The sequence below is a fragment of the Elaeis guineensis genome, chromosome 5 (assembly GCF_000442705.2).
Source record: "Elaeis guineensis isolate ETL-2024a chromosome 5, EG11, whole genome shotgun sequence".
In the NCBI taxonomy this organism is placed as follows: domain Eukaryota; kingdom Viridiplantae; phylum Streptophyta; class Magnoliopsida; order Arecales; family Arecaceae; genus Elaeis; species Elaeis guineensis.
This window is the reverse complement of record NC_025997.2, coordinates 3,754,564-3,769,244: the sequence shown is the minus strand read 5'-3', so window position 1 is coordinate 3,769,244 and position 14,681 is coordinate 3,754,564. Positions and strand designations below refer to the sequence as shown.

At 39.7% G+C, this 14,681-nt stretch overlaps 2 protein-coding genes across 3 annotated transcripts in view; both read right to left on the bottom strand.

The window, feature by feature from the left end:
- Positions 1 to 2,401: 2,401 nt before the first annotated feature.
- On the bottom strand, positions 2,402 to 3,911 carry LOC140857820 (myb-related protein MYBAS1-like). Its single transcript, XM_073257012.1, has 3 exons — positions 3,635 to 3,911; positions 3,411 to 3,540; positions 2,402 to 3,131 (listed from the first exon to the last, which is right to left on the bottom strand). Exons 1-3 carry the CDS (start codon positions 3,909 to 3,911, stop codon positions 2,645 to 2,647), a joined length of 894 nt encoding a protein of 297 aa, XP_073113113.1. The 3' UTR covers positions 2,402 to 2,644.
- Positions 3,912 to 8,362: 4,451 nt separating this feature from the next.
- Positions 8,363 to 14,681, bottom strand: part of LOC105044553 (kinesin-like protein KIN-5B) — a 7,736-nt gene continuing 1,417 nt past the window's right edge. For both annotated transcript variants that reach the window (XM_019850410.3, XM_010922483.4), the window contains exons 5-24: positions 14,385 to 14,681; positions 14,166 to 14,304; positions 13,101 to 13,198; positions 12,801 to 12,957; positions 12,657 to 12,726; positions 12,491 to 12,567; positions 12,320 to 12,373; positions 12,162 to 12,242; positions 11,971 to 12,082; positions 11,797 to 11,883; positions 11,530 to 11,705; positions 11,285 to 11,446; positions 11,079 to 11,186; positions 10,845 to 11,003; positions 10,688 to 10,771; positions 10,379 to 10,584; positions 10,165 to 10,266; positions 9,954 to 10,063; positions 9,718 to 9,869; positions 8,363 to 8,971 (exon numbers count right to left, since the gene is read on the bottom strand). The exon at positions 14,385 to 14,681 is cut by the window's right edge and continues 41 nt beyond it. In XM_019850410.3, the coding sequence (XP_019705969.2) occupies positions 8,768 to 8,971; positions 9,718 to 9,869; positions 9,954 to 10,063; positions 10,165 to 10,266; positions 10,379 to 10,584; positions 10,688 to 10,771; positions 10,845 to 11,003; positions 11,079 to 11,186; positions 11,285 to 11,446; positions 11,530 to 11,705; positions 11,797 to 11,883; positions 11,971 to 12,082; positions 12,162 to 12,242; positions 12,320 to 12,373; positions 12,491 to 12,567; positions 12,657 to 12,726; positions 12,801 to 12,957; positions 13,101 to 13,198; positions 14,166 to 14,304; positions 14,385 to 14,681 (2,635 nt within the window). In that variant the 3' untranslated portion in view covers positions 8,363 to 8,767. The remainder of the gene's footprint in view (positions 8,972 to 9,717; positions 9,870 to 9,953; positions 10,064 to 10,164; positions 10,267 to 10,378; positions 10,585 to 10,687; positions 10,772 to 10,844; positions 11,004 to 11,078; positions 11,187 to 11,284; positions 11,447 to 11,529; positions 11,706 to 11,796; positions 11,884 to 11,970; positions 12,083 to 12,161; positions 12,243 to 12,319; positions 12,374 to 12,490; positions 12,568 to 12,656; positions 12,727 to 12,800; positions 12,958 to 13,100; positions 13,199 to 14,165; positions 14,305 to 14,384) is intronic.

Sequence of the window (14,681 nt, the reverse complement as noted above, 5' to 3'; positions counted from 1 at the left end):
TCTTCTGATGAAGTCAAATTTTCTCGATCTTTTGATGAGGTCGACTTACTCGATTTTTTGATGAGATCGACTTATTCAGCCTTCTGATAAGATGACTTGCTCGGCCTTCCGATGAGGTCTGATTTTTTTGGCTTTCTAATGAGATCGGATTTTCTCGACCTTCTGATGAAGTCAACTTACTCGGCTTTCTGATTAGGTCGACTTATTCGGCCTTCTGATGAGATCAGCTTACTCGATTTTCTGAGGAAGTCAGACTTTCTCGGTCTTCTGATGAGGTCGATTTTCTCGGCCTTCTAATGTGGTCGACTTACTCAATCTTCTGATGAGGTTAGACTTTTTCGGCCTTCTGATGAGGTCGACTTACTCGGCCTTCTGATGAATTAGACTAGTTCGATCTTTTCATCTTTATCGGTCTTGCCAGTCTTTTCATCTTTTTCGAATTTTTTCGACCTTCTCAGCCTTCTCAGTTTTTTCGAATTTCTGGTGATTTATGGATCTGCATTAAAAAAAAAAAAAAGAATATGATGGATGGGGGCTCATGAGCCTCTCACCATAAAAATTTTGAGTTGTGGGAGTTTTTCTTTTTCAAAGTCTGTCTTTTTTTAAATTTTTTGATCCTATTTATATAGGTACGGAGAAAGAATCTGTTATAGTTGGAGGTGGAAATCAAGGAATGAGATATTATTTCCTCATTATGAACCATCATCTATTGTCTTTATTTGGATATAAATCTACTACAATATCATTTCATTTCTAGATTCTTTTTAATAGCAAAGATAGTAAAAATGTAATTATTGAAAATTTAAATTTTTATAAAATTATTTATTATATATTTATTTATGATAAAACGATTAATTTATGTGCCATATCAATATCAAATCCAACACTCTATCGGATCCCATCGCGTTTCATGGTCATTTCGCTTGCGTGCAGCTCATGTACTGGTGGGAGGGTGTAGGCATGGGTGCTGTCAAGGAGACGCAGGTTTGCCGCCATTCTAAAATGGTAAAGGTAGATGGGGTCTGGCCGGCGAAGCACTAGCTCTATTTTAATCCGAGGATAATGCTAGAGTAATCAGAAAACAGGGCCACCCCCAGCCGAAAAGGAAGCGTCGCTTTTATCCCTTGGATCGGAGTACTTCCCTATCGCTATTCTTTTGTTTTATCTATTTTTTTAACTGCCCTTCCCAACTTGCATGACCCGCAACCACTTCCTGAACCAAAATCCTATTTAAACCTCTCTCTTTTTATTTGTTTAATCGATGAGGTCCAGTCTAGCGCGGGTCTGTTTCGTGCCGTTTCTTTTCCTCAGCCCCCTGTTAGATCTGGTACCTTGTTGGGTCCTACTTGACGAAGAAAACAATAAGAAAGAAAGCCCTTCCACCAACCTTCTTAAGCTCCTTCTCAGAAGGTCACTTGATGGGAGAAAAAAATAGGACTAAAGTAAGAGGGTACAAGCGTGCATGCTTTCTAAGTTCGGATAATAACTTCTATAACATCGGCGTAGAAGAAAGCTGTTGGATTCGTTTTGGAATGAAATAAACCTTGTGCTCTCTTTGGAGGACAGCCTTACAGCACCTTTCAGCTGTGAGGCGCATCCTCCTAGCCTTTTTAATGAAAATTTGTTTTAAAAATTTGTTTGATTCATAGAAAAAAAAATTTCTCACCATGATATTTTTTCTGAAAAATTGATGTCTTTGATTGATCATTAAAAAATGACACATTTCAGAATAACCTATATTTAATTGAACATTTATTTTTTTAAAAAAATTATATAAAATATCTGTTATACTCTAAATAAAAGAAAAAGAATCTTATCGCATTTCTATTTAAACGCTTAAGGATATATTTGAAAAACAAAACATGACCCCAATTATTATATTCCGTATGGATTTTTCCTTCCTATGAAATGAGGGAATCTTATTTTCATGGGAATGCTACTTTTTCATTTTTTTTTTTTTTTTAAACTTCAACCAAATATGAGGTGTCTCTATTTCTTTTTGGTTGACCATACTTCATGTTCCTGAGTGATACTTGGAAGTGGAAGGTGGTGGCTCTAGTATGTCTGAAACCTTTTGACAAGGGTCTCAAACCATCCAACCCAAATCATAAGACGGTTGTGTATCGGCCCACCACCAACTACGATTAAGACTCCTGACCGATTCCAATCATGCATGACTTGACAATTTCTGCCACATATTTTAATGCTCAACATGGAACGAAGCTGATTAGGTGTCTTAGATCTCCATTTATCTTACAGTTGCTTGCTATTAACAATCTTTTTCTCGCCAAAAAAAAATATATGATGCAGATTTCTTCAGTCGGTGTGTTTGATGACGCTTTCATAGAGAAGATATATATCAATTATAGTCTGCGAGAAACCTTTCTTAGGAAGACGAGCTTCGAAGAACAACGGTTTAATAAGAAACCCTATCATATAGCAATTAAACAGGGAGATAAACTGTTACAGTGCTAACGGGGTACTTGCCATATATGGAGTAGCACATGAGATGATGTCACATACAACAACAGGTTCTATTTATGATCATACTAAAATCTTACAAGATAGATGATACTAACCTATTAAACGTTTTACTATTACGGACCGGGGTACAAAGAGCTAGAGGTGAGCTTGGTGGTCCTTCCTAGGATTCCCTGATCGTGTTGTCTGCCATGGGAGCGAACGTTTTGAACTCGTCGTCATCTATCTTCCAAAGTGAGTCCGAACAGTAGTCCCAAATAGGAGAGGATACCGGGGGGCATGAAAAATCGCCAGCTTCATCCTTGTATCCCTCGAAGCTCAGGTCACTGACCAGCTCTGACGTAGCGATGTCATTCCAAATCTGGTCCATGGGATAACCCTTCACACCTTCGCCATTCTCCTCCAATCCAGTCACGGTCATGACAGAGGTACCTTCTATCATACCATCCCGCTCGTGCTTCTCGACGTCAATTTCTTCCAATGGAGGATCACTGAGAGAGGAGGAAAGGTTACTCGACGACGACGATGAAGGCGATAGAGAGGATGCGCTTCTCTTCCCTTCTTGTGCTTTCTTTCTCATATGGGTCCTCCAGTAGTTCTTAATCTCATTATCGGTGCGGCCCGGTAGCTTCCGAGCAATAAGAGACCATCTGCAAGCAAACCTAGTCTATATATTAAGAATTCAAGCAGCAGCAAACCACCACCACCGATCATATGTTTCGAGCGTACACAAATCATTTCAATGGATATACAGCTACCGAAGCACACGTGAAGCGTATGGTAGAGCGTATAGTAGCAGTCCTTTTTTTTTTTAGAAAAAATAAAAAAAGTAAATTTCACCTAAATCAATCAAAATAAATTAAAGAGAATTAAGAAATCTGATTTGTAGGAAGAGCTGAAGTGGAGGTATTTATATGAGTGGATCAAACCTATTGCCCCATTTGGCATGGAGTTCAAGCACAAGGTGTTGCTCCTGAGGAGTCATGCGGCCGCGTTTGAGACCGGGGTGAAGGTAGTTAACCCAACGCAGCCTGCAACTCTTTCCTGTTCTATTGAGACCTACAAAATGAAACCACACAGGTTAAACCAGTAACTTCCGCTACCTTCCCCTATGGCCCAAGTAATCCTACCTAGCACCCGCCACCGCGCAAACCTGATACCTTTGCCAAAAAATCCCAACGTCGTTCACCAAACAACCCCACAAACCATACAAGTTGGAGGTCTTCCTGCTCCGTCCAGGGGCCCTTTCTGGTTTCTTCTTTCACCATCACCTTACCTCTCCCTTCTCTTCTCCCCTTTCTTCGCAATGCCTTCCAAAGCTCTTCTTTTTGGCCAGCTACCACACCACTTCCTGATGCGGAATAGTTTGATAGCTTTGGTGCCCGCTCCACTCCTTTTATAGGCACCACCAACGTGGCCCGTGATGTCATGCTAAATTTTTTTAATCTTGGACATCACTTAGGCCTTTATGACATGAGATATCCTTGTTAATGTCCCGTGATTAGTAGTACTCCAGGGTACAAGTTTAGTAGCCCGGTACTGAGTTGTGGGTGATGAAATGGACACATAAGGTTTAATTCTCCTTGGTTCTGGGCCATCCGTGTCCTTGAGAGTTCGTACGCCTTGGAGGACTCAAACAATTACTGCGCGCGAGGACCCAAGTACTTGGAGCGCGGATCACCTGCGGTGCACCGCATGACACGGTGTATCATGTGCACCATTCATCATGCGATGGATGGCCACACATGAACGTAAGTCATGCGCAGCCGCATGCGGCTGTCCATTACATGATGGGTAGTGCACATAATGCACCGATCTCCACTCAAATATTTTTTTCTCCTTTCCTTTTTTTCAAATTTTTCTTATGTGCCAGTTAAACACACATGCCGTAGAAAATTTAGAAAATCTAAAATATTAGCTTTTCTTTATTGGACAGGAAAGAGTTAACATTTAGGATCTGTTTAGCTATTCCTATAAAATTGAACAAAAAATTCTATAAAATTTATGGATTGGACTGTTCAATTAAACATAATCTTATATCAACTAAAATCCATTCAACGCAAATGCTTGGGAAAGGAAAAAAAAAAAAAGATCTCTATAGATATTCTTTTCTTCCTACCACTTGAAAGCTAGAATCTAAGTTAGATTTAGGTAGTCTCTTAGAAAATGTAAGCTAAATATATCGACCGAGAAATCTAATTCCTACGAAATTTTCAGACAGATCCTATTGAAATATCCATCTAGATCGGTATGATATATCCCGCAATAAAATTGACAATCTAGCTGACATTCATTTTTGTCTGAACAAGAAAGTGCTCAAGTTGTGAGTTCATATTAGAGAAAAGGGTGAAGAAAGGTGGAAGTTCATTTAGAGTAACATATATATGCCAATAGTGTAATAGAATCCAATCTTGAGTACCTAGGCTGGATACGGTTTTGTGGGCCTTAAGAGGAGGAAAACATGAGGCAACCGCAGGAAAGTGTTGATTGTCCATAGGTAATACCTGAGGTCATCTTTGGTTGGCCAAGTGATAATGACTGCCCCACTTACCGTGACAAGCACATTTTGCAACTAAGCTATAAAGAAAGAAGGTTAACCTAACCCAATTCACTCAACGCTGTTCAGTTGTACGTAGTAGATTTGAGCAGTTCTTAGCTTGCTGTCAAAATTTCTGATTTCACACTCTGAAGTCACTGTCTGCTTTGAGAGTCGAAAACCCTCATTTAAATTCGACCTCGCTAATAAGCGACATCCAGCCAATATTTTACAATGGAGGAAAATCTTTTTCAAGTTTCCCTGCAGTCCTCTTGGTATGAGGGTCAATCTCTGGGTTAAATATTGGCACCTTTCTGGCTGGGAGGTCTCAGGTTCAAACCAGGGTGGTGGCCGATAGCCACAGTAAGGCAACGTGCTTACACTAGTAACCAAGTAATTACTTCGGTCGACAATAGAATAGTTATGCTATTTGGAGGAAAAGATTCAAACGATGTGGGAAAAAAATCTTGGCAGCCTCTCATTGGTGCTCATTTACTGATCATTAGCTTTTGAGGCAGAGAGCGACGGCACAAATTTTCCTAGTGGAGTGCTCTTTCTTATATGGATATACATGGATAATGAAAGAGAACTTTCTTCTGGGCCTACTGTGACCATATAGACATTCCTCATTTACTGGTGGTAGTATCAGCATCAGAATTGGACAGGCCTAGCTTATCTAAGCCTCGAGGAAGAAATTAAGGGGGCCTCCAATTAACGTCGCCACGCTGTTTGACATGGAGCATTGAAACGCAACACTATGTACAGTTCTCTCCACTTAATCTCTCTCTCACGGACATGAGAACGACGTAAGAATCATGGCCATGATGGCTTCCATCACAACGCACCTCATCCGTGCATTGTACAAAATGTTGTACTGAAATTAGATCCTCGCATCAAAAATTTAAGTCTCTTATCAGATTGATGTGATGCCTCCAATAACAAAATCCAATCCAAGTCCACACACCTGCCCTGGGAGCTCTATTTGCTGAGCCATGGTGGCAGTGTTCAATGCTGTTCACCCATCCATATCAGCTTCGACAGCGAAGGTGAAGCAGAAGGTGCCTGCTTCTCTTCGAGCCATTAGATTCTAATCATGTCATGTTGCTCTCTTGGTAGTTGAATTCTTCACTCATCTTACGTGAGAAATGGCTTTTTATCATTATCCAGCAACGCAGAGTGGTCAGTGCGCGAGCTTCTGGAAATCTTAGCGAAGGAAAGGTGGTGTCACGAAGATGTTGACGCACTACCTGGCTCTGTACGGCCCCAAGGAGGCTCCTCGAAAAGAAAACACAAAGGGAGAAGAGAAAGGGTGGCGAGAGGAGTACAGGGGCCAGTGGAGATGGATCCATGGAAGTGCGGAGTAGCCAAAAGACTGGGCACCGTGACGTGGATACCACCAATTTGTGGGCAGCCCACTTCATCTTTTTTTATCATCTTCACCTTCCCCTTTATAGCCTTGCTAGCTGCACCTTTCCATTATATTATCCCTTTCACACCACCCCCTGGCCTTTGTTTTTTTCTTGCTTTTGCTTGGATACCTTCTCGTTTATGTCATCGATAGGAGGGTGGAAGAATAAGAGGCAATTTGATGGGTGTCTTCTCTTGCCACCCTTACATATGAGTGTGTGGCAGTTTGCACTAGTCCTCGGTCGGTGCGAGGATAACTCTTTTTATGGTGTCAATGGGACATCAAGTGCTTGTTTGATTCATGGGAAACTACTGTAGACGGATGCTAAAGGACAAGTCCATGAAGGGGGCAGCAAACCCATAATTGTCAATAGTGTCGAACGGGTTTGGTTGCAACCCCATTTTTTTTCCCCCTTAAACTTGACCATGTCTAACTAAATCAAGGGTGTGCTTGATGGCTTTAAGAATTAGGAACAACCAGATCAACCGCATTGCCCCTCTAGGAAACGAATGAATAAGGATGAATGAATAGATATAAACGTCAGTGCAAGAGATTAACTTACTAAATACAGTAGCGGGGGCAGCGTCGGAGGGCACCATCAGGTCCTGGAGCATTCCCACATTTTCTTTCCATGAAAGGGAAAGACAGTGAGCAAAGATAGCCTTGAAAGAGGTTAGTTATAACCTCTTTGTCCGTCTTGGCTTGGCTATGTTCTACCATAGTAGGCGTGCCTTTAAGAATCAGGAAGAGACACCAAATGTGTTGTTCCATGGAGAATATGGAGAAATGGGAAAGATAGATGTTGAGTATGTCTTTCGTTTACAAGCTCTAGAAGAGCAAAACAATTATTTCTTTCCCGGAGTGAACCAAGGAAAGAGAGTGGAGTGTACTACAACGAGCAAAGCGAGTGAAACGGAGAGAAAAAGGTTTACCTTGGCAGCTATACTTTGTTTGGATCACATGATTAGTTAGCTAGGGATGCAGATATAGAGCTAGCACAGGCCAAACTAACCTGATTATTGTAGACCACTAGTTTGGATTTAAATCAACTTATTCTATAGATATCTTTTATAATCTTAAAAGAAGAGAGTGATTAAGTGTTCTAGAGATTAGGTGTATTAGAATCTAATGATTGCAAGGAAATCTCGTATTTTATAATGTTCCGTTTTCTATAATGAAGTTTTTACATCGTCTTAACAAGTGAATAGACCAAGCCACATAAATATTCTATGCTCCTGCTCTTTTCTCTTTTTTTTCTTCTTATTCATTATTCTCTCTATCTTTCACATCAATAAAAATACTTCCTATAAATACTATCAATATAGCACGCCATATTGTTTGAACCAAAATGGTATATAAAGATTAACTAGGTCATATAAACAATATAAGAACTTTCTTGATTATTTTGGTTGTGATCTTATCCAATCTTTCATCAGAAAAGAAAATGATAAAACGGTCGAAGAACATTCACCATGTTAACCAAGCTATATATCCGAGAGCTCCTCTGTTGCCTCAGCTCAACTACAGTGAAATATTTGATCAGACTTGGTCCAAATGGTTCTCCACATGCGAAAAAGACCTACTTGTAGTGAACTATTGCACATAATTTCTTTTTTCTTGGATTTTGTGGACCAGCTTAGCCTTATGTTGGGTAGCTCCAGGTATTTGAAGCTCCTCTTTCAAGGCTACGGCCATTAGTGCAAGCTATGATAAACGTATCACCTCATATCCTCACTGTACCATAAACGCAGCTCGGAAGCAGCCCATTTGTAGATTTATATGCGGGCCTACTCGTAACTGGCCCATGAAAGCAATCGGCTCCATTCGAGAGGGAAGAAGGCAAAAAAAAGGTGAAATCCACGGGCAATTTACCTGAATTGTGCATTAACAAACGGAATAGCTTTGCCAAATCAGCATGTGTTATAATAGGATTCATGATGAAATGCTACAGGAAGCCTTCATTAAACAATCTTAATTACAGTAGGAGCATCAAGAGAAGGCATTTTCTACAAACCAATCTTCGAGCTCTTTCTTCATGCTGTAAACACAAGTTAAAACACTCTTTATCATCAAATCTTCAGATTTCCCCATCAATTTTCCCATTCTCCATTCCTTGCTTGTTTGTTTGTGAACAAATCCAATGATGCATTGACAGGGGAAGCTGCATGATTACATATTTCCAAGTGTTTTGCACAGTACGAAGGGCCAGAAGGGGCAAATCTTGTAGCCTAATATCACAAGAGACTGCCATCAGCTGATGATCTGATCATCAGGTAATGTAGTGATATACTACCCTATAGCAACAAGGGTTGTGATACTATTCCGAAAATTCCTTTTTCATATCAATTGAGAGGTGTAAGTGGACTCCTTGAGGTTTGCTTGGATAGATACAGCTGCTGCTTTCCTTCAGAATCCCTTTTCAGTATGTTCTCTGGTTTAAATTCCGAAACCAGGTCACATAGAGATGTCCTTAGTTCTTCAATTGATGCCAAGCTTGGTACATTGATCGACTGCCTCAAAGGTGTCTTACTAGTTGGATGATCAACCTGTTCATCAACAAGCCATTTATCACAAGTCAAATTTTCTAAAATTTCAGCTCTCTAAGCTTACATGTTAATGAAAGGTGATGCCAACAAGAACAAATATTGAAATGCTAGCCTTGTTAAGCACATTGAAGGTTCAGAATTGGAAACGTAAACATGAAGCGCACAAACAAATAAAAACAGCATGTTTAATCGAAAATAAACACAGCATATGTGAAAAAAGTTCCATTGTTTTGCCTTAGCATCAACAGTGAACCAAATATCACTGCTGAAAGAATCTAAAAGGGGGAATACATAGATAATTCATCACTGGTATGGATGCCCAGATTATCTGAGGGGATATCCTCTGCATATATAATAGGTATTATAGCTGGAGTGGCACAGAGGTTCCTGATATACTATCTTAGATGAAATTCCCAGCTACATATGTAAGCCAAATATCACAGCCCATTTAAATGGCATTAAAGTGTTAATGCACAAATTTAGACTGCAAGATCAGCAGCCTTTGATCCTTCTCACTTACCTTCTCTACTTCCTTTCATAGCTGAATGAATTATTATTCCTACAAGTTATATTTTGCAGCCATGTGAGGGTTAGGATAATCCAAGCAATCCCTTGATAACTATAACATCAACTCTCTGACCAGAAAAGGTTTATGGAAATTCTAGTGGATTCATCAAGTCAATGATAACCTTGTCATTAGTTTGCATATCAGAACTTTGATATGGGAAGGAAAGTTGCAAGCATACCAAGTAATCATGTAAAAGGCATTTTTTCGCCAAACTTCTGATACCGCTGATCCTCCTGGTGTGGTTGTCCTGCATGGTTTTTAGATGATCCGAGCAAACTGTTGACATTAATTCCATTTCCTTTCTAGATTCATGGTCCACCATAAGTGAATCTGGCAATATGCAAACGACTGGATGAGGTAAACAAATCATCTCGTCAAGCATCAAAAAATCATGAGAAAGGAGGACATAATTACTCTTAGCAGTGGCCAGCAGGTCACAGGTTCCTTCAACAAATTGTACGCCAGCTTGAGAGCATGCTGACACAACTTCTTCAAGAATACTGTTATTTTCCTGATTCCTTTTTCTGTCACCAAGAAAAGAGGATATAACATGATTTAAGTAGAGAACAAATGCATAAACTTTACTAAACATTGGTAAATATATTAACTAGGGAACATTTCTTACTCTGCAGAAATCTCAATTTCTGCAGCATAATCGTTATCAAGATGATTCACAGATAACTGAACATTCTTCCAATGATGCATAGACTGACCCATTTTCTCTAAGCTGCATACAAGAAATACAAACATATGGTAGGATAATCTAGCAGGAGTAAAATTTGAATGATAGCATTTGAAAATCAGCAGTAAATTGCCATGTAGTTGTCTTAGAAATATACCAATGCCAAAGAGTTTCTTCTGTAGTAGCTTTGATTTTGGCAGTTGAACATGTATCCTCCTGGAATTGGTTTTCAACCTTTTCGGTATATGCAATCCACTCCTTTACGGCATTATCTGAAACCTGATGCATGCCGGACATCTCTAGTTGCAGCCTCTTATTTGCTTCAATGCATGTGTGATTCATGTTACCAATGACCTCTGAGACCTGCTTATATAAAAGAGATGAGACACATGGTGCTTGGTTATCTACTCACTCCAGACCAAGGATCACTTGTGTTCTTTTTGGTTAAAACAAAGGATATACAGACCATCTTCGCTTTCATGGTTGTCAAGGTTGTCAATATCTCAGCAATCTTTTCCAGAGCAACCTTTTCTTCTTTAGCAGACAATTCCTAAAGAGCAAAATTCAAACAATTAGTTGGTCATGTCTCTGAGCAAACCATCCTGTTTTGTTTGTTTTCTCACCTTAAATGCCTCCTCAAAAGCTGCTAACTGATGTGATTTTTCCAATCGATTCTCTTCAAGAAGTGTCGTGAGCCTTGTGGCCCGGATCCTTAGATCATTAAAGAAATTGATTGTTGTCTTCGAAATAGCTTGTGTTGAAACAAGACTCCTTTGCAGTCCCTGTAGTTTCCAACAAGCTTTTAGCATAGTCTGCAGCATGTGAACTATAAACTATGCAGGTCGAAGAAAATATACCGCCTCTTGTTGTTGAGCTGAAAAGGCCAGCAGCTTTTTTTGTTCTGCAAGGGATCTCTGGGTATCAGTAAGGACCTGCTCAGCCTCTGAAGCTGCAGTGACCAGAAACTGCAAAGCATAAAGCAGAACATCTGGTCAGTCAATTGCTTCTATTGCAGGCAGTGGTGTCTTCAACATATGACATATTCTCTTCTTTCAAACCATACATTCTCAACAGCCATCATCTGTGCAGAAATTGATAACTTCATCTCCTCTATGTCTGAGAAGGCTTTCTTTTGTAGTGCAGTAGCAAGCTCCTTCATGCACAAAATTCCTGAAGTATATGAATCTTTAATTTTCTCAATTTTCAACTCCAAGCATTTGGTTGCCTGAACACAAGCATATCAACATAAGCATTGGGAACAATGCACAGATTTGATGGTAGATATGATACCACAATGTCATCTTTTACCTCGCACTTGGTCGCGATGAATGAGTTGACATGCTCTTCCATGGATTTCAATAGTTGATGCTGTTGGCAAACTGATCCTATCACTATCTCATGTAAGGATTTTAGGTTCTGATCAAGCTGAGAGCCAAAAGTCAGAATCAACCCTTGGTTTTCTGTTTCAATTTTTGACTGGCGTTCTACAATAATGCATCATTATTAGTAAAAGTTGAACACACTTGGGAATATATTCAACAGATTCTTGGCTAATCAGATAAAACAGAATCTTACCAAGTTTAGCCAGGAGCATCGACATATCTTCTGATGCATTTTCCAAGCTGCTGCGTAGCTGTTTTGCATGTTCTAGAATCGCACTCTCTGTTTGATGTTGGGGAAAAAAAATGCAGAAATCAGAGGTTGTCTATCAACGAACTCTCCTGGTCTGACTGTTCTAGCTTTGCTTACCAGAATGTAGTAATTTTGATATGATGAACTCCTTTTCCTTCAGCATCGTGTTGGTTCTCGCATAAGTTTCTTGAAGATCTAGGAAGGCGTTCTTGTTGCTTTCAAAATTTGCCTAAAATGGAAAATTTGGAGACTACAGGTCATGTGCACATTGATAAGGCAATTACCATCGTGCGGAACAATTTTGTCACCTTGCATTCGCTAATCTCACTTTCCAAATCCAAGTTCTTTTCTTCTTCAGCATGGTAGAGATCTTGAAATCTATCAGCTTGCTGCCATAGAGGAGCAATAAGGTCCACAGAATAATAAAAAATGGAGATCAGACTGAACTGTGGAAGCAAAATCATACCTTTGTCTTGCGCTCCAGATCAGACTTTAGATGCTCTATTTTCTCACTCATTGCCTGTGCAACAAAATGAGCATTTAAGATGACAAGCAACCAATGAAATGAATACCTAATTATCCATATATTAAAGAAGCACAAAAGCAAAGTATCATTTTGTTTCTGAAAGGAGAAGACCTTCTTTTCTGCCTCATCCTGCACAAACCTTTCATGAGGAATGTAAACACCATTCTTTTCTCTTGCAGCCCTCACATCTTATCATAGATCAATCAGAATGTGAGTCTGTAAGTTATAATATACAATGATAAAAAAATATCTATAGCATGAAAGGGCATCGGCAAACCTTGTTTCATTCTTTCAATTTCTAGGTAAAGATCCTTGAGGAGCACAGACTTGGAAAATTTCTGGTTTGCCTGCAGATGCAGAATATAACACCTTTAACTAGTGTGCAGGAGAACAACATGTGGGAAGAACAGAAATATCAAACCTCTGGCTTGTTTTTGATGCTCTTAGCGCGGTATGCATAATCAAGTGTGCTTAAAGTTTCATCTAAACAGTGAATGGATGGAGACACCGTTGCAATGAAGCAAGTTTTTGCTTTCCCTCCCAAGGATTCTCTTAGTAATCTAGTAAGCTTGCTGTCCCTGCTCAAAATGACAATATCGACATGTTGAAATGATTGATGATACATAAGCCAAAATGGCAGTAAAACAGCAGAAGGGCCACAAAGAATCTCTAACAATAACTTTCAAAAAAAAAAGAACCTCTAAGAATGTTCCGTAAAGACCTGTAAGGTATATGACCAGAATGCTCCACCAGTGCAGTTATAACACGGCCAAGGGTCAATAGGCTCTTGTTCACCTCCCCTGCTTCCCTTCCTCTAGCCTATGCACATGTTCAGATTATTAGCCAAGTAAAGAACTGATCACACACATGATGCCAATTAAAAGCAATATGGACACAAAGCATTAGGAACAAAAATATAAGACAAAACACAATTCGTACAGTCTACTTAACGACACCAGGCTGTTAACCATGCATCTTCATTGGCATTATTCACCAGATTGAACAAATTCGAACTAACAGCTGACCACTACTGAGGTTTTCACCAAGCAAAACCCCTACCTCACAGCTTTTCATCTAAAACTTTATGGAGTTTAGTTCTTCCTAGAAGCTTCCATCTACATCGAGAAAATGGAACTTCAGCAGTTCAAAAACATTTTAAAGAATGGCTGTACCTATTTGTTTGCAGAATTTTCAGCACTGGTGTGTATAATGGATGGCATCCATTCATGGACCCATCCTGCAATTAAAACTTTTCAACACTCTCAGGAAAGTTAAGATTTAGCTAGCACTTTTTTTAAAAGTGATGGGATCTATTTAATTATATAATTTTCAGCACTAGTGAATAATGGATGGCATCCATTGGTGGGAACATTGCATTGCTAGAACTGTCAACATTCAGTCCGTGGGTTCCAAGTAGATTGAGAAAGGGTAAGCAGGTGGACCTCGGAAGCCATGCAAAGGAAATTACAAATGAAGACAACCACCAATTTGAGAAGCTAGAGTCAAATAGAACTTGTAACTAAAAAATGATTAGCTAGTAGAGAAGCATAACAAGGTATAGCAGCTAAAGAACCACTCTACTGCACTCCAAGCTCAGAAACTGCTATCTGGGAAGGAAACCAAGTCCTGTTAACTCTTAGGCAATCGAAAAATGGTATAACAATATCTTCTATAGGAGAAGATCAACTTTGCCATAAGACCCAGCACATCATTTGATATTGGGCATCTCACAGAGCAAGATAAGTCTTCACTACAAAGGACCAGCTGTTCTTCTGTAAATAGCTACCTCTCTTGAACCAGATCGGGATATATTTTCTGAGCCTGCCAAGTCGACGAGGTTCAGCCTACCACATTTTATGAGCTCCTCATTTCCTCTTGCCGCTTCTTTCACATGGATCGTTATAGAAAAAACAGAATGAGATCGGCTGCATGAAAAATTCAACTTGTTCACTATTTTGTATGAGATTTTTCGAATCCATGACGATTGTGATGGAATAGACAGTACCTGCTCTGCTTGTTTAACAAAGTATCTGCTGTGCGCCTCCTAGCAGATCCATGTTCTAAGAGCTTGTAAATTTCATTGGCACTGTAGACAACCACCTCTTCAAGACCCCTTATAACTGCACCACCCTTCCCATCTTCCATCAAAGAAATCGGTCTCCTTTGTCTATCTTCTGTAAATCTAGTATGGTCCTCAGGAGCTAACAAATCAGTGATTTCTTCGTTGTATAGCTCTAGGAAAGTGACTTTCATATTATAATCAGCTTTCTGTGCTTCCAAAGTATCAAAAATATGGCGGACA